General features: G+C 36.3%; 1 protein-coding gene and 1 long non-coding RNA gene across 6 annotated transcripts in view; one reads left to right on the top strand and one right to left on the bottom strand.

The window, feature by feature from the left end:
* LOC110840824 (receptor-type tyrosine-protein phosphatase T) overlaps window positions 1-17,665 on the bottom strand; it is an 87,322-nt gene extending 69,657 nt beyond the window's left edge. For 2 of the 5 annotated variants that reach the window (XM_087351526.1, XM_087351529.1), the window contains exons 1-7: window positions 14,755-14,883; window positions 12,636-12,685; window positions 10,454-10,570; window positions 8,152-8,289; window positions 5,570-5,859; window positions 4,258-4,456; window positions 2,191-2,369 (exon numbers count right to left, since the gene is read on the bottom strand). In XM_087351526.1, coding sequence (XP_087207652.1) covers window positions 2,191-2,369; window positions 4,258-4,456; window positions 5,570-5,859; window positions 8,152-8,289; window positions 10,454-10,570; window positions 12,636-12,685; window positions 14,755-14,786 — 1,005 coding nt within the window. In that variant the 5' untranslated portion in view covers window positions 14,787-14,883. Of the gene's footprint in view, window positions 1-366; window positions 570-2,190; window positions 2,370-4,257; window positions 4,457-5,569; window positions 5,860-8,151; window positions 8,290-10,453; window positions 10,571-12,635; window positions 12,686-14,754; window positions 14,884-17,522 lie in introns of those variants that run through there. The other 3 variants (XM_087351527.1, XM_087351528.1, XM_087351530.1) reach the window with 3 other exon arrangements.
* LOC147873371 (uncharacterized) lies at window positions 643-3,298 on the top strand. The gene is made up of 2 exons (XR_015535865.1): window positions 643-825; window positions 2,809-3,298. It is a non-coding gene; the product is annotated as an uncharacterized LOC147873371 (long non-coding RNA).
* Window positions 17,666-25,578: the final 7,913 nt, after the last annotated feature.

Here is a 25,578-nt window from a genome sequence, read left to right as displayed (position 1 = left end):
GGAGTTTATTATACTGGTATTAAGTTATTCAATAATCTTCCAAGTTTAAATCATGATATAAAAATGTTTAGGCCAGCATTAAAAGAGAATCTCCTATCTCACTCATTCTACTCAGTAGAAGAATTTACATCACCAAACAAGTCTCAGCTATTATAAATACATGTATGTAATAATGGTGATGGTTTCTCATCATAATGATTTTGCTGTAATACTGTAGTTCCAAAAATCTGTAAATAGCTGTTATAACTATGTATTTATGTTCGTACTAGAAACAAGTATTCTATTTGTGCTATGACCTGTTCTACATCCTTGTCTTATGCCTATGAAGGATCTATGGAACGTAAATAAATTCTATTCTAGTTTTACCCCAGCTTTCCTGCAAATGTTAAAATGTAACTGAGTACAGACACGATCATATCGTGGTATATATTGCTCTTTTGCCAGCACTAGACATCGAGACATAACGTGATCTGTAGTTTCCTGAAATTGCTGACATAATCTGCATTATTATTCAGTTGTTTGGTTTGTCCACAAACAGCCGAAAACTTCGCGCTTTCGACCGGAAGACCTCTAAAAATTGCAGACCACGTGAAACTACAGCCACTGCTCGAACCACGAGATGGGCGTCTACACTGAGTTAGGATCGTGGGCACGCAGTAGTCGGAGCGAACCGAGCAGCGCGGTTTTTTGAATGCGGCTGAGCAATGCTTCAGCGTTACGCTGGCATACCGGATTAAGATTGATGGTTCATCATAGCAACCAAAATGGAGAACATCATATCCATTTTAGTGAAGGAATTATCCAGCATTCTTTCTGCTGACTAAGGTAACGTGTGATTTGGGAGCAGTTTGTACACAAACATCTTCAAGTCATGGCATGTCACAACTGAACTTCTCCATCGTTGTGCGCTTCATCGTGGTGTGCATGATTAAAAAAGATGGATAATACAAAATATTTTGTTTGGTGCATCTACAAATTTTCACTAGTCAGTTTACTGGTTTTTTTACACAGTAGTGCTTATTTTGAGAAGTAGTTTGTGATGGCTGCTTGCTTTTATGAACTGTTTAGACTCTTCCTCCTGGCAGTATAAATTCTTGTGACAGCCAAATTGTCAGTGTATTTGAACCCTATGTGACCCATTTAGTCTAGTAGTGAAATGCTAATGCCATTACGACTCATGATCACTGCTTTCTCCATCCTCACCATTCTGATCCTTCTTTTCCTTTTGTTTTGCGGTGCATCGACAATGTTTGTGTCTGTCAATATGTTGAAATCCTAGTTCATATTGTGGACCTTAACTTAAGTGGCGGTAAAAATAAGATGATTGTACTGAGAGCAAAACAAAAGCTCAGTTTGATTGAAAAATCTGAGAATAGGGAAGTCCAAAATTCTTAACATGGTGCTATAATAAGCTTTGAAAACATAAGCATAGATATGACTGAAGAATGGCTATAAAGTGATGTCCACTATTACTTTCACCTACCTGATATACAGTACAAGGTAATAGAACTGACTGCAGGTTACTAACGTTTGAAAGAAATTTGTATTTTGGACTGTAATATTTGAAGAAGACCACCTGTAGCATTCCTTCTCTCCCATGACCACTAGAATAAACCTCACCATCCCACCGCCAATACTAAATGTAAAACACCAAAAAAGTTACTGTTCAGCCATATTTTCTGTGGGCATCATGGCATAGAAAGAGGATGAAAGCTCACTTTACATGTCTGCGTTTAAGTAAGAAAAACAGACGAATAGTTACACATAAATATTCCACAAACTGGATAATGTCCACACAGATAAATGGAAGCATACTGTACCTGTAATTTGTAAAGGGGAAATTAAACTAGAGAAATTAATAAGTTTTATATTTGATTATTAAACCCACATACTGGGGCAACTGTCAGATTATTACTCACTGATGCAAAATCTGGAGGACTGATTTTTGGAAAAATAACCATATTATAGGTACCAAACTACTAGTTACAAAATACATATAATTCCATCAATATAGCAAAATTTACCAGCATCATTTAATTTTCAATACAATAACTTACAGATTAATTAGACTTTGTATATTTCCTGTATTTAAATGATTTTCTTGTTATTCCTTTCCACCATCTAGGGTTTGCAGACCTGTGGTTTTAATATAGTTATGTGCCGTAATCAACTCAATTATGTAATACTGACCTTACTGGGTTTCAAATTTTTCACAAGCTGTATGTTATTGCTTGCATTCTCTATGTAAAGCTTTGCAGCTGTGGATCCACTCACTGCATTAGTGTAATACTGAAGACTCACACAGAGCTGCGAAGAGCGTGGTTGAAACCAAGGACTTGTCAGATTTTTCTTCACCAATCCATAAGTATCTGGATTTTAGATATTGGATAAGAATGAATCAATCAATCAAGTATACTTGGAAGACCATTACAACTAAGAATGAAATAAAAGAGACCCCTGGAATGACTCAAAACAAGATTGTTCAGACAGGTGCTAGTATAGAGGGAAGATTGCAAATATAGAACAGAATGGAGCCTTTTTGTCCATAGACCCATATAAAACATATAATGCCAGAAGAAGAAACTTGGTTATTGAATATACATACAATTCCAAAAAAACAATGTGGCACAATATAAAATACCATTCTGATTTTTTTAGCACATGCAGATATTGTTTCTTGCATGTACAGTATGCTTAATTCGGCCTGTTAAGTGCAGGCTTACAATAAAATATCAATAAACTTCGAGCATTAATAATGATAAACCAATTTACATACTGATTTGTTTACTTTGTTTAATTTGGTTATAGGACAAAAGAAGTAAAGTAACACACATACTAATGGCTGACAACTGATTGTGCACCAACCAAGAAACGGACATTGCAGCTGCTGAATTATGGTGATATTATAATCAGGAGTTCAAGAATGTTGTTATCAAAGAATGTGTGTGTGCATGCATGCGTATGTGTAGGTTTTGATTGTATTGTAATAATATTTATAGTAATGCACACAAACAGTACTTATAGTTAAAATTGTTTCGTAACTAAGGTTTGGAAGAGACATTGAAATACAGAACAAATTAAACATGTTTACCAACTTCTATAATATTTACTTATGTTACTAGGTATCTGACTAACTCTACAAGAGGTGACGGTGCCACAGGGATCTTACTGTAAATGTCAACTGCTTTGAACTATTTGGTTCAATACTAGCACTAAGATGGAATATTACAACATTAACATTGGTTGTTATGTTCATAGAAATGGAAGCATAAAATTAATAAAATATTCCTGATTAATATTATTGTGTGATATTTATATATCCTCGAATGTTTCCCTACTTATGGGACTCAAATTTCATTCCCATGTTCACATGAGCCCACTACTAGTCCACATTCTGAGCCAGATTAATTCAGTCCACACCTTAGCAGCCTGTGCCCCTGAGACCCATTTTAATATTATCCTCCCATTCACATTTAGGTCGTCCAAGTGGTGTCTTCCTTCAGGCTTTCCAACAATAAAATTTGTATGTATTTCTCATGTATCCGTGTATGCTACAAGTCCCAACCATCACATCTTTTGAAGTAGATCAAACACATGAAACACTAAGCAATGAGAGGCCCCTGATGTTGGTGTGTGCTTTTCTATGTGTTAGAAACTATACGATGGAAGGGTCCTGTTCATAATATGTTGCCAACCTCCTGTAAAGGAGATGGCGTAATAAAGAAGAAGAAGAAACTGTACCAAGCAAAACTGACTCTCAGATGATATATTGTATAATGGGGGAGATAAGTTTGTTGAACCTATCTTTGTGTGCATGTATTGCAGAAACAAATAACTCTATAGTCGTTTTCCATGAAAGTTTAAAATGCGGGCAAGCAGACAGCACAGAGATGTGTGTCTTTCCTGGAGCAGACATTGCATGCGAACCTGTGTACATCAGAAATTCTCATGTAAATGGCATTAACATTCCTTTGGAGCAAATGCATACTGAAAGGTCAGAGAGAAGAATATGGATAATCAAAATCAATGGAATGTTTAAAGGAGATCTTTTTAATCTTACATAATTCCACTTTATCATTCCCCTCAGCAGTGCCAGGGAAATGGCATGCAAATCATATGTTTTCAAAGAAGACTTGCTATGGTTGTATACATTAGTACAATCAGCATATTTTCTTCACACAGAAAAATCTCATAAAGGAACAAAAGCATTAAAAATTTGCTTTAATCATATCTTAATGACAATACTAAATTACTCACAATTCTGGATTCGAAAGTAAGCACGTGTTTCTTGTCCACTCCGAACATTTAGAAACTCTGGAGACAGAGGTTCTTTGTCTTTATACTGAAGAAATGGCTGATCCTCACCAGCAACTTTCACTTTCAGTTCTTGATATTCTTTTGTGGTATTGTAGGTTATTGTCACATGAACCCACTTTTCATTTGTCACCACACGGGTCTGATGAAAGAATTAACTCAGTTTATAAAGGTGGAAGAAACTTAGTGGGCAAATAAATATGAATGTGTATGCAAACTAAAATGTCTTTCTCTATGACGCACTATTCTGATCCTCCTTCCTAATATTGAGCCATTATATATTATTTGTTCCAGTAGCTTGTGTTGATATTTTCTGAACTTCAATTAAATTATGTTAAGAATACTTTGTTATAGGAACAGTGAAAGATACACACACTTGAGAACTATTTGTATTCGTAATTCTCTATCCTTTATGGCAGTATTCTTGTCATCTATTGACTATTCATGTTGTATACAATATGCCATGGTGAGTAACATAACGGAATGTATCATTTCTCTATGGTGATGTCCTCTGATAGTATTAGAATCACAGTAATGAAACTTTAAGAGAGCTCATTAGAATCAAAGGAAATTTCTGAGATTGACACCAGCTATTCATCATACAATTTTGTTTTGTAAATTTAATATCTTTTCACTGTTAAATGAATTGACAAAAAAAATTCATGGTTCATTATGGAGTAAAATTAGGCAAAATAAACTGATTCAAGTGCGTCAGTGTTGCTGACATGCAACTTAGATCTACCTGCATAACATGCTCCACTTAACATAGGTATCAGTTTATCAATTTTATTTGTCTGATTTAGATGGTTATCAATTTGCAAACCCTGGAATTTTGTATCTCTGTTTCTGTGACTGGAATAATGTTAAAGCCAGGAAATTTTAGAGGAAATGTATCTTCAAAAAATGAAATAACATCTCTCCCATTTGATGTAAATTTAAGCTTTCAGTAATTTTTAGAAAGAAATTAAATACATTATTCCTTGATCCTTTATTTTCTGTTGCTTGTAAGAATAAATGACATCTGTTCCGTTAAATGTATTTTTCCTGTCTCACCTTATATGATGTTCCATGTTCCTTTTGTTTTATTATCATACATAATAATTCATATAAATTGAAAGAACTCTTACAATCACTGGGATCTTAGGATGCTTTTATGAAGGACATTTCTTGCTGTAGTCTTCAGGTTGAGAAATAGGTACAGTTACATATATCAACCTGCTAAAAGTTTCAATCTACTTTTTATATTAATACTTACATAGTTTACATAAACTGGTTCTTTGCACAGTCCTGTTGGGTAATCTTTCTTATTGACACCATCAGGACATCGTCTGATTACACTTCTGACCTTACTAGAGTACCATCCTCCAAGTATAATCCAGTAACATGATGAATTGAATGGATCTGCACCCCTGCATAGCGTAATGTATGCATCATGTTCAGCACTCACTGACACTGTCACTTCCCAATATGATTTTGCCTTTGGAAGGCGAACATTGTTGTTATGAGAAAATTCAAACTCCCCACTGGTTTGAATAACAGGTAAGTCTGTAAGGAAATAAAATATATTCAGAAATTAATGTTTTGTGTCCGTACAGCGAGCTCAACACATGCCTTGATAACATGGAGCTTTACATAAAAGACTTCACTGAATGAAGTATGTACAGCACTGTATTTAGTTAAACGTGCTGAGCCAGACATGTAACATTTTGTACTCACTTCCAAATTATTGGAACACAAATTGAAAATATACAAGCTGTAAACACAATGTATCAAAAAATATAATTTAAAAATATGTCTTATTAATTCATATTTATCCTATATTATTAAATTGTCACTACATGATCAGCTGTGTTCCAAAAGAGTAGTGACGTCAGCTGTGGTCAAATGAGAAAATTGAAGAGGTAAATTTTACATATAATTAGCAATATTTAAGAAATTGGTTTTATATTAAAATACTGATGCACATTTGTGATGAAGTTCTATATTCCTTCAGACTTATTAGTGTACAAGTTTTCAGGATCCATGTAATCACAGTCCTAATATGAATTCTCTCCTGTTAAATTCTAATTCCCACAATTTAAAATAAATTATAACATCACTTCAGAAAATCAGCATTTGCAGTGCCATCATATGGGATGACTCTTTTGCTGAGTTTAATGTCGATTGTTGCATTAACGGATATTTTTAGAGCTCTATTCCATAAGCCCTGTAACAAACTACATTCCCTTGCAAACAAGTTGTATACGTAAAGATAATACAAGCAAAGTCCATTTTTGTACAGAGATCAAACATGATAATTTTAGTCTGCTAAGGACACGCTGTGTTTGGTCCACCATAATAGAGTGTAATTTCATCTTTAAAGCACTGCAACACAGCCTTATAATGGTATTACAGGTAGCCCTCGATTTGCGCCGATTCAGAATAACGCCGATTTTGAAACCAGTAAAAAAATATATTTTACTATTATTTATAACGTTTTACGATATATCTCGCACTGATTCTTATACTAAATCGTAATTCTTACATCGCTGATTTTGAATAAAAATAATAAATACAGTCATCTCTGCAATTACGTATGTTTCGTTAACGCGAATTTGCTCCAATGAGATCGATGAATCGGTAAAGGCTGTTTGTTAAATGCAAACTTTTGCATATGCGAGTTTGCTCTTATGCAATTTCATTCCCGGCGCTTTAAACTTTCAAAGGACTAATTTAATCTCTGCCGAGGTACCGGGGTTATTTTTATTACCCGATTTTCTATAGGTCGGCGTCTTACATGAATGCAACTATCGCATAACAGCAGAGATGACTGTACACATCAATCACATGAAAGAATCGCAGCCAATCGCGGGGACCAATGAATTGTCTATTGTAAGTGTATAAAATATATTTTTTAAATTCCCTTTATTTTATTTACGTTATTTCAGAGCTTTAAATGTAATGCCATTATATTACTCGTAAAGTCTGAAGAAGCATCTATTACTGTATAGTGCAGAGGTTCCAAAACTTTTATACCTTGCGTCCCCCAAACATTTCATAAATTTCGCGCCCCCCTTCCAGAACAAGTGCAAGCAAACAGATTTGACATAAAATTTAGCTATGCGTATACAGCACTGTAAGACAACTAAACTGCCTCAACCAAGCAAAGGATGTTAAAAATGTTTCTCATATTTCGTTAAAAAAGTTTTTCATACAAACAACACGCACCCTAGAAAACCACTCGCGCGCCCCACATTTTGGGAACCTCTGGTATAGTGCAACATTTTACAAAAGGTTTACATCAAGAAGTAATATTCTCCTTTAGCTGCAACATTCACCTTCCTTCTTTGAGCTACAAAAACACATTTTTGTTGATCTGCATGGTGCTGACACCTAGCCAGAGAGCCATTTGAGATTGTAAATAACCACTGTTACATTATATTGCAAAGAAATGTTGAAAATTACCTTAAAATTGCCTTTTTTCCAGAAAGTGGTGAGAAAATAATGTTCATCAAAAACATTAAATTATTGTTGGGAGTGACTAAGGAGAACCATGAAAAATTAAATAGTAAAAATTAGTCTCTGGGCCAAAACATGAAGCCAGAATGCTAACAACTCTACTTTCATGTTTGGTTCTCAAAATGCATTACTGATTAATGGTTTCTTGGTGTGGGACTTCATTAATGCTGTTCTCACACTAACACTGAGATATGCTTGAATGCAGACACCGAGTTCTTCACTAAACACAAATGTATGGCAAATTATGTAGCTGAAATCATCTCAGAAATATTAAAGTCTGTCAGGTTTCCCACGTTTTGTGAAATGAAGTTAACATTTACATAAGTTCATACTACTTACCATTCCAACGGTAGTCGAACAGAGGAGGCACAGGATGTTCCAAACTTGATGATTGTTTCCAGCCACTCCATTCTGTGCAAGTCTCTGGCTTCATGAAGTTACAATTTAGGCCACTTGTTTCTCCAGCAAAATATGACGCTGAGAAGATGAAACGAGATTGAAAATTTACAGCAGGAATTATTTCCTATCTAAAGTAGAGAACAGGCAAGTTACTCACCATATCACATTTCTTTAGCATTTAGCAGAAGTATGGTATGAAAATAATAATTTAATTTTACTCAGGACAAAGTACTCTTGGTTCACGTAATGCTGTCTGTGCATTTACGTGCATCCTTCATATTTGTGTCAGCACGTATTTAGAAAATTTAAGGGGCACGTTCCAGTTCATATCTTTAAAACTGAATTTGTAATCAGTGTAATTAAATAATGATTTCGACTGCAAAAAAGTAAAACAAAAAGTGATATTGTTCTCTATGATGTTAATAAACCTCTAGTATATAGATGTCAATGTTTGTCTGCACAGGTATGAACAGAATCATTCTATATTGGTACTCATTCCAGACTAAAATTGTTTCGTATTGATTTGTCTTATCTTCTCTGTAATGCTGTAGTTCTGCCTTCTTCAAGGAATAAATGAACAGGAAAATAAGTGTGTAAATTTGCATTTACTTCCCACTGTCTCACTCCTTAACAGGAGACGCGGCCTGTCCGCCGGAAACATTGTGCTGCTCTACAAGCAGCTCATCCGTCCTTTGACGAATTACGCATGTCCGATCTGAGGCCGTCAGCCAAAGAAATTCCAATACTTCTCCCAAAGAACAATTTGTCTGATGAGATAATCTCCCACCCGTAGCAATAGCCACTGCTTTGAGAAGTCAAGTCATTATGCCAAGACAAGAATTCCGTTAGCGTAAACACGACGGCGTTGTAGTTTTAAGGCACAGTTTTCCATTTATAGCAATGCTTTTCGTGGGCACGAATGGCAATACCTAGTAAGGGACGATTACGTGCTCTTGCGCAGGATTCCGTCCTCAGTTAACGAATGCTGTGCAGCTGTTGCATGGTGAAGCTGTTAACGTACTAGACAACGCCCTATCAGGGCGACACAAGGATATCTATCATTGAGGCTTGGAAGGGACTTTATGGTGACCACAGGGCAACAGTGGCCTACATGGCGAAATGAAAGCGGCGATTTACATAATCGGCGAGACATCACATTCGTTTACTACACCCCTCGAGCAGTTGGAACACCGCTCCCAGGTCAGATTTACCGTGGACGTCATAGAGAGGGAGGCCGTTCACTCATTCGTTGACGAGGTAAAAGAACGCGAAAAGATTCAGCACATCCTCATGGGCAACAAAAGGAATTTCAGCGATGCCCTCAGCCAGGTCTTGAACCTAGAGGCGGCGAGAGCGACAGCCGAAACACCACAGAAACTGCTGCCAATTAGACTTCCGCCCGCGTGAGAACGCTACAGCCACCGCAGGTAGTATGGAAACGTCGGGCACTTCAGAACAGACTATCGAAAAAGACCTACCAACGGGGTCACGGATAACCGTAACTGGAAGAACGGTCAAAACGATAAGACAAACTCCGGCGCGAATTCATTCGCCTTCCTGCCTGGTGAGAAGCAACGATTGTCAACTCTCCGCATTGCAGTTTTGAAACCGAAGAAAAAGGATCTGAAAGAAATGTTGGCGGAATTGTTGACTACCCAAAATTCGAAGCCCACGGCCACCACTGCAACATCGGAGAGTAAGAAGAACAATGTGAAAAGCCGTCAGTGTCGCCGTTGAGGTTTGTCAGAGCTTACCGCCGTAAGGTGGGAGCAGCTGAGCAACCAAGACGTTGGACAGATACAAAGAAGTGAAGGCTTGGCAGCATCCTGATCGAAAATACAATGCTGACCGTCGCCATAACAACGAAAGATAATGAAACAACATATATTTCCATTGGGGCCGATCCTGAGAGGTTCCGACGCACTAATGAAGATATGAGATTATAATTTTATTTTAAATTTGAATTGTATTCATGGGCCGTATATATATCTTGACTGAATTCTCTATGGGGTTGGTGATTACGTCGCAAAATAACCATCCATCATTTATTCATAATTAATAATTAAAATTGTTAATAATAGAACAGAGAAATTTCAGCCTCCCAGTTCTTAATCTGGTGTGTTACGTCATTAATTCTAAAATTCCACATCAAAATCCTATCCTGAAACACGTAAACAGGGCTATCCAAATCTACAAGCTTACTGGCAACATAAATAAAAATACGAAAGAAAGTTTTGCTTACCTGCCACGTTTAATCTATAATTCTTCGAGGTCCATGCCAGAGCTGAGGTTGCAGCATCTTCTTGGGCTACACACCACACTTTCTGTCCTTTCTTAATCATCGTCACATTTGGATATTCTAAACAAAGAATTAGATATAACTGAAATTTAGTTCAACTCAAATGAGAAATGAGCATAAATTTAAACTTATAACCACCTTTACATTAACAAACCAGTTGGAACTGTTTCCCGGGCCTGCTTTAACAGACATTAATTCTGCAATTTGTAATTGTGGGTTAATTTATATTCTCAGTGTAAACGGATCATTTCCTCAAAGAGTACAAACCAATTCATCTTAAATATGGTAAAGAGCTGTGTTACATTTTGCGGCACGATCTGTGATCTTAGATGCTATTAAGACAAGATTAACGGGACGAGGGCGTCTGCGTGCTGCAGTGACGCCCTTCGTAGATAAGACCTTTCCTCCGTTCGAAACATAGTTCGAACTGGTAGGATGTGCCTTACGATATAACTGGTGATGTGATTGCTCTAAAAGAACTTTTGTCTTGGCTGAAGGCTTTTACATGATTAGAGCAGGGCCTATTACTACCGGCGGGAAGTTGATCCAACCATGCAATTTATTTGTTCTTTAAACAGAAGGGAATGTTAGACTCAGAAAGTTGGGGATCGATGCCCATCCTACCCGAAACAACCAGCCAACCGACCAAGAAGCCTTAACCAAGTGCAACACGTCGACCTCTGCTACGTAAATCTTTTCTACGACGAAGGGCATAGCAGGAATGGTTAAACCGTGCCTGACAAACAACGACTTAGGACATCCTTATGGCAACGCGACTTTGTCTTCGCTGATTGTCTTAATATGTGTTGACTGGGACATATTGCTCCCGGAGGATGGACGACAGCCCAAGGTAATGTTTCCGTTGCGAAGATTAATATCTGAGAGCTGAGCTCCGAAGTATTAGAATCGCTTTGGCTGAAGGCTTCTGCAACTTCGCGAATAGTTATTTCGTCTGAACTGCTTGCCGGTTCTGATGGACAGGCCGCTTCATGAGTAAAACAGGGGCCAATCATGCCGTGTCTTTGAGTTGCCTTTCTTCCAAACTCATTGATTTGTGCCGCACACGTGAGTTGTATATCAAGGATTACCCTCAACACGCCGTGTTGATTCACTCACTGCAAGTCTCTCGACTACCCTCGAATTCTGTGTCTCTCGCAGGCCTAAACATGAGGTTGACGGTAGTCATGCTACATTGTTAGCAATCCGCCAATCCCGTAGCCAGTAAACGGGGCTCACAATCATTTAAATGACTATTGCACCTATACGTAGGAAACCGATTTCTGCATAGATCGACCGACCTGCTTGCCCGCGCCAGCCTACTACTCCCCATCAATCCTCAGCTTAGACGATGGATTCTTGCTGGCGTATCGTTAGAAGTGCTTGTTTAGAATCTTTTTTTTTTTGAGACACGTACAAATGTAGTTCGCATATATTTTTAAATGTAGTGTACAAAAATAAAACGCAGTGTTGAACAGAACTATTCGATGCATTGGTAGTGTTCCTCATCGAGGAAAACTCCGTAATAAGTTTCGTAGGAGGCATCGTGGTCTTGCAATGCCACGTAAAGCGACGATTTACAATATCGTAACAAAATTACGTTCGATGGGATCTGTGCTGTACAAAAGATAAATTTCGAAAAATACATGTATTGACTGAAAAACTTCATGTCACTGGGGCTCGATTAGGGGGAATCCAGAACAAGCCTTTTGGCTCTTCAACAGAATGCACAGCTCACATTCCAAACTTAAGCTCTTACAAACTACGGTCGTTCACAGCCATTTGCCTCCAAATTGTGAAGCATGAACTGCTGGCTTCAGGAATCGGTATTCAAATCACTTTCGACTGTTTTTGAATAATCCACACTATTTAGAAAAATTTGAAGTAAATAATAAGCATTACAGTTCCAGTACAGCAACTTCGAAGTGTGTCTAGAAACATATTCTTACCGAACGAAAATGTGACGTTTTGCGAATGCCAAATTTCTACGGATCCTATACCAGCAAGCCTTCAAGCTTGAAACAAACATTTTTTTTATATAACCTCTGTTCAAACACATTTACGATCCCGAGAAATCCATCTGATGCCTTCGGTAAATAAATGGCCATAAAGTATTCAGGCAACTTACCTGCAGCTGACACAAAATTCTCAAAATAGAGCGTAGCAATGTAGGAAAACCTGAAATCATAAAATATTTCATTAGTATTTAGTCTACATTACGATACTTCCGTACACAATTTTTATTAATTCTATGCAGGAGACAAGTTCATTCAACCTAAAGCATTGTTACTTCGAATTATTGAATTACAATTCGAGACATCTGGATCCGGAAATGATATACTGACTAAATTTTCTGGTCCCCTTAGTATTAAATAATAAAATTGCATAAGACTTTACAAAAGAGCAAAGACTGCTATTCCAACGTATCTTCTTAGAAATTTATGATTTCCTTTGTTCAATACAATATAAGCATTTGGTACAGCGTAGTTAAAAATTAACGACAGAAACGCATCGAAACCCAACGGAAGAAGAGCTTCCCTTTGTTTGAGGCAAATAAATACATAGACATTTAACATTTTAGTTATGTTGTACACAGAGTCTAGAAAAGAGGTCAATAATTTCAATTTGGATAGTAGTCAGAATAGGCCTGGAGTGGGCACAAACGTTGCGAGATATAAACGAATAACTTTTCACAATAAAAGGATGTGGTGCAGTGGCCATTAATTCCTCAACAGGAAGCTGGTGCGTGATTGCATGGCTGATTACAGGACGCTCCTCAGCTAGACTTGCTAAAATTGTGACGAAACAGAATTGCTATAAGAGCCGGGACAGATCAGTTCGCATGGCAGCTTAAGGAATGGACGACCGAAAATAGATTCCTAGCAGGGCAGGAATTTTCTATTCCCTGCAGAATTCCGACAGACTCTGAGGCACATTTAGTCTTGTATGGAATGAGCACCGATATTCTTTCCCCAGGATTAAAGCGACCGGAGCGTGTAGCTAACCATTCGTCATAGTGCCGAGAAGAAATGTAGCCTGGACAGGCCTTAGGGGTGGCGACAGGTCTCGTTAGCGCAGGGCGATTGCGAAAAAGTCTTTAATTGCGTACATGTCTAGGGGTCTGTGTGACTAGAGAGGAGGGGAGTTATTGCCAGTCAACTTTCCTTAGGGTAGATTTGCTTCAAAATGTCGACGAGATCCACGTTCCCTTACCTTATCAATATCATCAGTCCCATTTTATATTCGATTATAATTTGTCTTAGTTTATTACGAAAACAAATTTTCATGATCTTCCTTGATCGCAAACAAATGTCGGTGTGAAGATGGCAGTCTTGTGGGTTGTAGCGCCATGTTGAACTTTGCCGATGTTTCAGAGGTCCTTGCTTACTCCATCATCAGGGCGATGATGGCGCTAAACCCAGAAGACATCCATCTTCGTATTCACCACCATGAAAATCTCAAATCCTAAATTTCGGTGTTTTTCGCTATCAGGATTACTAAACCCGTAATTGTTTTATCATCCTCTGTCATATTCAACCGTTTCTTCGTCGTATGACAGCCAGAGCCCATGTTACCACGGCAAGGTGCATCTTCAGGATTCGAATCGAGGAGACCTACAGGTATGGAGAATGGCTGTGAATTTTCTGAATAACCAATCGCAGAGACACAAGAGGCTTAGGGGAATAACAGAAAGGACTTAAAATGCCAAAGGAAGCTACAAATGGCAACGTAAATCTTACTTGTTTCGTCCGTCGCTCTATATAGTTCTTGAAGAACACCAGTCGCCTCGCATGTGAAGTTTCTTAATCTCTGTAGGCATTTACTAGGGCGCAAATTATCATCATTCTTCTGGTTTCAACGAGTATTACTTCACACACAAACTATTAATGTTGCATAGCCGGTCTGGAGGGGTGGAAACGCCATAAATAGTGTTCGCCCAGAGAGCCATTGTTCCTAGGTTCGCCCCTGCGTTAAGTCTGCACTGTATTGTGCTTAATTAAACAAGAGGGACACCTGTATCTTTACATAATACCTTTGGGGTATAACACGGCATAGCTGCTTTGTGACTTTGCCTTAAAATAAATGCAGTTTCCATCTTGTACGCAGCAAAGACAGACATTTTAGAACTCCTCGTGCCTCTTATGAATGCAGCGTTAGAAAACTACAAGTAAAATACAGAATGTTTACAACTGAAAGAAAATATAATGGGACTGGACCTTAACTGAAGAGGTAACAACGCTACTTACATTAGAATCAGTGCAAATTCAAGTCCTCCCATGATGCAGATCTTTTTATAAACGAGTTACAAATCAAGAGAGACATACAGTAACACACGTCTTTCGATATAGCACGCTCTGCAGAATGAGATACATTCTTTGCCTGTATCAACGAAAGAGACGGTGTCATGAGTATCTTTATCAGCTCCCACTTCCTTTATACGTGACAGGAAGTTCCTTATCCAATCCCTCGCTAACACAACTGCAAATAGTCTGAAATTTTCCCTCATAAAAGAGTATTATCAGCAAGATGGAAGGCTGGGCCTGTAAGAATTTTCCCGTACAGTCTTGCATTGGAGACCTTATCTGTGCTTGGTAAACGCTGAAGAACGGAAGAGTTCAGGAACAAACACATTCACAAATTAAGAGTCTTTCAAAATCAGTGTCTCAAAAACCAATTTTAAACGAATATGCATTTGAACATTTGATTTAAAAACAATCGTTTGATGTAATATATTTCATACTGAAAGACATTTCAGCATTGCTGAATTTTTGACGAATTCAAACCAAATGTCAGTCATGGTTTGCTTATATAGTTCTTCTGTTGTGTTTCGTTAGGGATTCGATTAAAATTCAAGTACGTAAAAACACGTTACCGTCTGGTGGACTGATATTCTATCAACGATCACAGACATATTAAGTGAAATAACAAGCAATCCCGAATTTGTGAATTAATAGTGTTTGGTAAGAGTATGAAGTGTATCTGGATGGACTGTTCTAACAAGTTTTAAAATTAATTCCACTGCCCAAAACCTCAGTTTCCAAACTTTTCTGTCAAACTAACAAGTAGTCCTCAACGAGAAACAGCAATTAGGTAACAGTATTTCAGTGGCCTATTAATTATTCGTCCTTAAATTTGTCTAGTTAGCCAACAACCGCTGTTTCAATTGCACGTCGTCGGTTTCGTGTCAGAAGTCACTAACTGCATTTTGAGAGTTTCGAGAAAAACGAGTTTAAATTTCTTCTGGCAGTTTAATTTAAACAGAATTTAAGGAAACGTAAAACTGTGTTTCTACGGTAAAACGTCAAGACATTATAACGTGAGTTCTCATACATTTGCTTCTGCTACTTAAATAGAGTTTGATAAAAATGTCAGCTGTCGGTAATCACATTTTTCGTAGCACGGTTAGTATGTTACAAAAAATCTAACCAAATGATCAAGAATGCTGACTAGGAGGGGTTTGGCAAAGAGGCGGTAGTGATCTATTCCAGTACTTACCTGGGAAACCATGAAAAATATAAAGAACAGAAGTCGATAATGCGGACTAGAATCGATATAGGTTTTTCCCGAATACAAGTCTAAACAACGTTACTGCTACAGTTAGGCCTCATAACAAATTAGGGGTAGCCAGGAAATTGAGTTTTAATAGGGCAATGAGATTATAAACGTTTTCAACAGTTTCAGACACATACACGATCACTATTCTATGATCGTGTAAACCAGGGACGAGTAAGCTGTTAGTAACAGCTTCTGTTAAAAAAAATACATTAACAACACGTAGCAACGTTCCTGCTAGTAAGTTACAGGTTGTGTGCTTTGCTTAGAACAAACAAATGCTTACCAGATATAGCAAGGTAAATAAGTGATACGTACAGTGCAGGTGTACAGTATTTGTTTAAATATGGCTGTCTTTTGAGTTGTAGTGTCTGCATCATCCCTGATGATGGAGGCAGTAAGGACCTCTGAAACGTTGGTAAACTTCTACCAGATTATACGGCGCTACAACCCGGAGGACATCCATCTTCGGGCTCACCGCGGTGAAAACCTCAAATCCTACTTGTTATTTGTTTTGACTTCATAACGAACGCTGACTCACAAACACTACGGATTGTGTACTTCTGTGTTGTTCCGCTGTATTGTCGTGTGGGTGGGTAAGTATACCAATGTTTCTGAGGAACATGCAATCTCTGTTAAGTCCCTTACTGTAATTCTGCGTCATACGCAGAAGCAACCGTGATTTAGTTTGCTATTTCCTCTACCTGTAGACGAGCAGGTAAGAGAAAATAATACAGGCTACCATCACTTCGAAAGTAGCCTGTACCGGTCCGCCATTCAAGAATTGAAAACTACATGCAGTGCCGAGCAAATGCGTGAGTTTCCTAAGTGAGGGTAGCTGTGTTCTACGATGGACGGGAGTTTTCCTGTCTGACGCAGCCGCTGTTGTGTTACGGAAGCTTCTAGCTTGGTCCGAATTAGGGCAGCAGGTCAACACCCCACCCCTCCTATTACGTCACACAGCTACTGCGGTGAGGGAATGGAGCGATTTCTGGAAACAGAGGTTGCTGGTAGCATTTTCAAGAAAACTGCATCAACCATTAATACAACTATAAACACGAGCTCCAGCAATGAATCCCATCTTCCAAGTCGCAGAGGCCATCTGCCAAAACAATCCCAACTCTTCCGAGTACAACTCGCAGACATCCAGCCAACCGCTTTTTATTAAAAGATTACACTTTAATATGATTTATGTTGCAGCCGCTATGTCCTAAAGACGGCTCTGTGATGGCGTACTAGACTTTAAAAACTCAGAAACCGATCTCGCGTAAGTTAAAGTTTGTCATTGTCACCCCAGAACAAAGATAAGAATACACCCTTTTACAAATGTACAGCTTTGCCCTAGTAATGTCAACTCGTAGGTTACTGGCTTCTAGAGTCGTCTTGCTTCCTCTTTCACAAGCGCTGGGCTTCGTGCGTTTCACTCAGCAGAACACATAGCATGACATTTTCTGTTACGTACCTATTTGGTGAGAAGTATTCTGGCCTTGAAACGTACCTGCACTCCTCAATATGTCACAGCTTGTATTTTTGGTGGTACACTTCCAAACACTGAACAACACACAGCCCCACGACACATAACCTTACATTTTACTTTCACTCTCTTCCATATATTCAAGGAACAGGTGAGCCAATTCACTCTGGAGGAATGAATTGGCCCATGGTTGCCGAAATTTACCTGGAGCCAAATTACTTTTTCCTTTGCGGCAGCAGGTCTGCGAATTGGACGACGAGGGAAACGCTCAACATTTTCAATCACGTTTTGCACGAGGACAAGTCGGAAATTGCCAGAAACAGAAACATTACAGATTCAGAAAAGTCAGGTAGTGAAGAAAGTCATCTTCAAAAGCGTCCAGTTATAGGCGGTAATATCTGCAAGTTTACTTCACCAGTAACTGATAAAAAATACAATATGAAAATGCGTGGAGTCGAATCCTTGTTGAAATGGGGTGCCACAGTGCCTTTGTCAGGTGTGTCGCCAGTGAATTGATGGATGTCTGTCACCCCTGCTCAGACACCCTTTTGGGTGCAAGTGAGAGGAGTGTCAGCCTACCCCATTTGTGCACCCCTTGGGGTGTTTGTCTGCATGGAGTCAGGAATTGTTCTGTTTTATCAGAATCTTTGTCATTCGTCCTTTTTCACATTCCTGCTAGTGGATACCATGTATGCTGTGCAGTTGTATTGAGTACAAGTACAACAGTGGAAGTAGACAGTTCCTTTCTCATTACAACACAATATAACTTATTTTTAGACTGTATTAGCTAAATAATTAGTAATTTTTTCTTCTCAATCCTAAAACAGTGCACAGAGGTTGAGGCATTCCAAATTTTCAAATAACTGTTGCAATGGGCATAAAATAAAATTTATTTCCCAATACAGGAACAGAGCAGACTGAGCCACAAGCAACTTCACTAATTTTTAGACCCAACTTATTCATGTGATTTGTGTGTGCTAAAGGGCTTCATTCCAGAAATGGGACTGCATGCATCTGACATTTATTTGTATCCACTTGTTGTTGCTGATAAAATGTTTTATCAGAACCACCCACAAAGAAATGTGAAACAGACAATTCATTTCGCTATGAGGCTTAAACATGAGTCTCCAAGACTTTATTCCACTCTAAATCTGCAGTGGGGTTAAATTTAGATTCTGCATGGTCATGATTAAAGATTTCGAAGTTCTGTTGGCCTCTAAGCTCTATTCTCATCACCAAAATAAATACATATTTTCTCTAGGTGTATGATTCAGTATATTATCTCTTCTGTTTCAACTGCTGACAGTCTCTACATTTTGTATAACACCCTTGTACGAACAATATTAGAATATGCACGTGCCGCGTGGAAATCCATTACATTCACAAATTTGCCCAAATTCAAAAGAGTTTAAGAAATTTGCTGCCTTATGCACTTGAACATTTTTCATGAGCATATTTTGAAAAAGCGATAAAGGTGTACTAGCTAGACTGAATCTGTCAACACTTTATTTCATGCAGTGTCATCTAGATTCCCTGTTTCTATGTAAAAACAAAATTAGTTTTTCTTCCATATTTGATTGTCGATGTCCATACTCCTACTAGGATAATCAGACTACTCGCCATTTATGGTATATCATAATTTCAAGATCAGTCCCTCAGTTACATGTTTTTCTGCTATGAATGCTATTTTTAACAAAAACTATATTTTGCTTAAAGAGAGTGATAACATTATTTATAATTGGACTTCATTGTAACATTTCTTTGTCCATATTCTGCAGGTTTCATATTGTATATCTGGACTCAGTTCCTTCTGTTAATTTTATTTTTTGATCTCTTACATAATTTGTAGATTTTATCATATTATTTTACCTTGTTTTGTTGTTCTTAATGCTGGCTTTTATCCGGCTGGTCTAGCTGTTGTCAGGTACATAAATAAATGAACTAAATCGTCATCATAAAACAGTGAACTCGATCATTTAACTTACATATTGTTAGTGTTGCAAAAATGCTGTATTTGTCCGTGTGAGAATGGGGCTGGCACTCCTTCAACTTTCTTAGCCATGGAAATCAATTCACCTAAGTCTGGTCATGCACACAAAGTTTTCAGAAATTAACATGCAGATATAAATTTCAAACAGTAATACACAGTAGTGTTGACATTATCAATTTCAATTTTCGCCACAGAAGAACCAGACCACAGTTTGCAAATCATCATCTCCTTTTATTTATTTACTTCACAAACCTAAACCATCATTGTCCTGAGGTTATTTCTATTAAAATGTGGCTCTATATTCCTTCCTCTCAGTCAGCAGCAAACCTACAAAACCACCATTATTAATCTTTTATATAACATCTGTATGGGTTTTATTTATGCCAACCTTTAAGTTAAATGTTTACATCATAACTAGTACAGTGGATTTGTAGAGCTTTGTTAAACACTTTGCTTTTATTTTCTGTGTTGCAAGCAATGAATATATGCAATATTATATCTAAACAGACTGTACAATATTTCTTTTAAGTGTGAAAATTAACCATTACTTTACAATACAACAAACAATGAAGTGTCAACATTTTCATATATATATATATATTAGTACAATATTATATTCTCTGCAGCAATAATGTGAACAATCTTTTCTGTTTATATAAAAACCTATATGTTGCTTATCCTAAAATAATATTCTTTTAGTGTATTTCTGTTAGATCAACAACAATGAACAGCTTATACCAATACCACTTTAACACACCCATTTTGTATCACCATTTAAAGTCATCTTTTTCGTACAATTTTTGCACATCTGTGGAAAATACATTTGGAGGATATTAAGAGTGTTGCGACTTGGCTCACCTTCAATGAAGATTACTGACACCCCCCCCCCCCCCCCCCCCCACTGGATCCATGTGAATAAAACATTTTTCCTTCCCTTGATTTTAATATTTAAAACCACATGTGTTGTATAACTCAGATGACATATGAACAAAATGTTTTTGGGTAAAACAGTTTACCAAATGCCTTCATGCAGACATTTATAAAAGTTTCAAAATGTTAACTAATGATGCATCCTGCCAAAAGTATTAATTAATAATTATCATATTCCCACACCAGTTTCTGTGTTGAAATCAATTATGTTATGTGTCACGTAACCATCAAAATTTTGTTCTCGTCAAGATGATAAAATTGTTATGGAGTAGAATTTATGACAGTAATTGATGTGAACCCCAGTGGTAGCCAAAGTATAAAATAATCATTCAATGTACGAAATTCTGTGGCCATTTAGGAAGCACATTTATAAACTTAAAAGACAACTAAAATGAAAACACCATATTCTCAGACTTTTGTCTTCAATGATGCCAATTCTTAAATCATTACAAGTTACAGACTTCATGAAATAAATTAAAATTTACAGTTCAACATATTTGCGAACAGGTCATCAAAATATAGATTCACTATTTTGACTCAAACACGCAAAGTTAGGTAATGACCTAAAATCTGCCAGTTGAATTATTGTTCAGGACATATTTACGGGATTATAAAATAAGTGTTTTTACATAAGGCTTTCTACTGCCCTACTTTTTTTTAAGGTGTAACTTATGCCATGTTTCATAACACTATAACCACAAAGAGTTGAAAGCTATTCATAAGAGGCTGTTTGGTTTTCTCAAAGATTCATGGTATAGCAGTTGTTAATCACAAGTAAATAAACTTCTGTGGTCATCCGTATTTCATTTCTATATAACTATTTTATATCATTATATGATATGGCTTGCCTTAAACACTGTTAAATTCAGTGTTAGATTCCTTAGAATATTATTTTACAGTTTTAAACACTGTATATTAAACTTCTGCATTTACTTAAAAAACAATATTATTCAAAGTTCTGAATAATTCAGCAGGCATTAAATGAGCCTTTTAAATAATTTTTGTGGAACTGAAAATTAACCCTGACCATTTGTTATTTAGAAAGAAAAATATTTTAAGTTCTAAATAATTAAGTGGTTTTGAAGTATGTATAAATAGGTACGCTCATTTATGAAAGTTGCATTTTATAATCGAGTGCTATCAACTAAACAGCTTATCTCCAAATTCTGCAACAAACCTATTTCATGTTAAATGACATTTTTATTTCAAATTACCAATATTTTTCAAAATAATTCAGAATTTCTATTATACATAACACTATAATAACATATATCCTGCTTGGTATATCAGATTTGATGTTTCCACAGTGGTAAAGTTTGGATTGTGGTCTTTTGAGTTGTTACATGCCATTAATGATGTGATTAACCCAACACCACCATCTTATTGGTAGTAGTAAATTAGGTATATTATTTCAAGGAATGTGGCCACTTTCCATCATCCTTCCTGTGACACCTACAGGACTGTACATTGTCATAACCTAGAAGACCACAATCCAAGATGTCTGATCAATAATTGTATTTGCACTTCTATGAAGATGTAATGGAATTTGTGCAATGAAAAAGTTAAATCCTGCCCCCAGACAAAATAAACACGATGTACCACACTCTATGACAAAGAGTGTGGTAAAATTCAGTGTTTGCTTCAACTATGAGTGAAGCTTTTAAAGGGAACATAACATCTAAAATAGCTTATAAAATTTTTATATAACTTGAAGGCCTTAATGATGACTTTTGAAATTTAAATTAAGGTGTACATGTTAGTGCATTTTAATATTGATTACAGTATAATCAATTAACGTAACTCATGCAAACGAAAGTGATTCCAGTTAGTTCTGAGTCATGCAATACATGAATCCCTTTATACCAGTCAACCTCATATGAGCAACTGCCATGCATACCACATCATCTTATCAAGAGCTGCTGCCACAAGCAAACATTTCTGTTAATCTAAAGTACACAAAACACATTCAGCAATTCAAATATAAAAAATACAAACATTCATTCACAAGAAAATCTTTAGAAAATTAAATGTTTTGTGAAACTACACAGTGATAATTTGTGGAGTTGAACATGATGCTGCCATCCTTAAAGTTAAACATAAGAAGGATGGGCATGTGTTTCAAAACCACAAGTACTGTAAAACATAAATAAACACACTAAAAATATAAACATATAACCAAATTTTTCTAATAGCTCTTTCCATTGCAGTTACAAAGGTCAGTAGAAGAAAATAAATATGGATGTTTCACCAAAATATATCACACAATCAAGTCAGTGACAAAGTTGTAGGCATAATATATTAGAGATTTTATATATTATGTTTAATGACGTCTAGAAACTTTCAAGAACAAGTAGAATTTTGAAACACAAGCCTTCCTTTCTTAACTTAGCGGTGCATAAACCTAGTGTTTCTATTATATCTTGTTCGTATATTTTATAACAAAACAATGTCTAATATTCATTTACTTCAGGTAGCTATCTGTCATATCTTCAAATTCATAATTGCTGAAATATTATTCAAATCAGAAACAAAGGAAAAGTTATTATCGAACCACATTATATTAACGAGCAAGTTGAAACATTACACCAACATATTAGATGGGAATTAAGGAAGATCACCTACACTAGCTATTTTACTTATGATTCTAATTAATAACTTTGAATCCTTCTGCCGCTACAGAAGTGTTATGTTTCCTTCCAAATAAGTAAAGCCCTACCTGTTGCAAAGTTTAGTGATACATAGTTCTGAGAATAACAAATATAAAACTTTAAGTTAATTGTTGAATGATACTGTCTCATTGCACAGACCCTGTTGATTTTACCAAAATGTAAACCAACAAATTATACTAAACAGCATTAAATGTTATGCGCAGTGGAAGCCCATTACAATGATATTTATGGTGGATGTGAACAATACGTCTGGTATAGGCCTTTCATATTATAACAGAACACGTTAATCTAAAGACTGCTCAAACACACTTATCTGTGGCACCATTTTGGAAAACTTTACCTGTTCAGGCAAGGGATCCACTCCAAATTTCTTGTCAAGTGTCCACATAATTTCAGGGCATGTTAAATTTGTGACACAAATAGTAAGAGTTTTATGAATGAGGGTACAGAATGAATGCAACTTTTTCTGTACTTCAAATATATATTCTGCTCTTATTACATTTTAGGATTGAAATGCTCATAAATATTCAGAATATCACCTTCAATCAACCACATCCTTAAAACTAACATACAATAACAAACCTCTGCAAAGTGACCACTTTAATTAAAAATTGGTGGTGAAGGTAAAAGGTTTTAAAAATGTTGAAGACAAACAATTGTATGGATCTAAATGAAGCTTATATAAATTGTGCAGCCAAAAATGTGTCCATTTTCATTGTTAAAAATACATATTTTATTTATCATTCAATCACATTCTTTTATCAGAATTAATGTTGAATATGACCCTGTTTTCTTCAATTACAGCTCAAATGCATCCTTTCCAATAATCAATAAAGGATCAGATGTTACTCTATGATACAAGTGATCACATTTAAACAATTAGTATACAAAAGCAGAAAGAACTGTTCCAGCACCTGTGGTTTCTGCAACAAAGAAATGAAAATGTGTGACCTCTCCAAGCACAATATAACATCTGGTGTTATATTCAACAACCATTCTGACAAAAAAAATATAATCAAATGATAAACAAAATAAGTATTCTAACAGTGAAACTCAAAAATATCATTCTGTATAATAAATTAACTTAACTGAATAAATGTTTTTGTGTGCACATTTATGATATTCTGCACAACTTATTCTACTATCATGCAAATCCACTGAGCTGTTCATTTTTTCCACTTTTCAAAAAAGCATCATTTTTGGTGCCATCTGGCATTTCATAATTGTCCACAACAGAGACAGGTAAATTATGCACAAAAGGAATATAGAAAATTATTTCTTACAATTATGAGGCCACATCCATCTTTATTTTTATAATGTTGCTATTATTTTTAACTTAACTAATACTTGTAATTGCATTTTATAAAAAGCCTGTATCTGTATTGGAGATGAGAATAATAAAATAGTGAAACTCATCATTGTTAAATGCGAGCTGTTTCTTCATCAGCACTGAATTTTAAAGTTTTTGTCACACCGTAACACCATGATAAGAGCCCTGGCTACAATGACATCATATGCAGCAATTTATATAGTATAAACTAACCTGAAATTTAAAGTTATCAAGGCAGTGAATATGTTGACTGTGCTCTTCTGCATTGTGATATGATATGGTCTTATAGGTAGTCACCAACATTTTGGAGAAGCATATTGCCTCCTCAGAGGTCTATACCCTCAAGATGGTGGTAATATGTTTCTCCAAAACTTCGGTAACCACCTATAAGACAACACCGACACAATCCATAAGACTAAAATTAGTGAAGACACTGAGTACAAAATTTCCCAACTACCTCAGTTTTACTCTGAATATAACTCTCCAAGGACATACAGAATGCATCATACTATATAGAGTTGATAGTGCACCGGGCCTAAATATAAAAGACTTCATTAAATTTGTTTTCATATTTACACCACTGCAGTTACTCAATTGCTGATTGTATCACTTCTTATTATTATTGTAGTAATACTTCATTTTATAAAATATTTGAAATCTGAACAGAAATATATGACTTTTTTTAGTTTGGGTTACTTATTTGGAACTTCTATTTAGTGCAGCCAAATTCACAGTGTTAAACACAATAGATTCCACCACTGGGCCTATGCCTACGTTCATTATGCAGTGCATGTTGTCATAACCTGTTGTCTTTCCATCTTATCTTCCTATCTCAATGTAAGTTTTTAAGCACATACTTTTCCAAGAGTTGTCCAAAGTTAAATTCTTTTATGTACCTCATACTTTCTCCATGTTCAGACCATCATAATATATACATTCTTATATGTCAACTGTCATATTTTATTGCATCCCTGAGCACAGAACTTAAAATTCTAATTCCCACAACCAATAAATTCAAAGTTGTAAAGAAAATCTCAAAGAGTGTGCCATCAGTTAACTCATTACAAAGCAAAGAATTAAGTTGAATAATCTAAGTTACATTAATCAGAAAAAAATTACAAATTT

This window comes from Zootermopsis nevadensis, unplaced genomic scaffold (assembly GCF_977971745.1).
Source record: "Zootermopsis nevadensis isolate Lab colony 2312 unplaced genomic scaffold, Znev_1.0 Znev_ptg000019l, whole genome shotgun sequence".
NCBI lineage: Eukaryota > Metazoa > Arthropoda > Insecta > Blattodea > Termopsidae > Zootermopsis > Zootermopsis nevadensis.
Note: the sequence above shows the minus strand (reverse complement) of the source record. Positions and strands in the feature narration are given on the sequence as shown.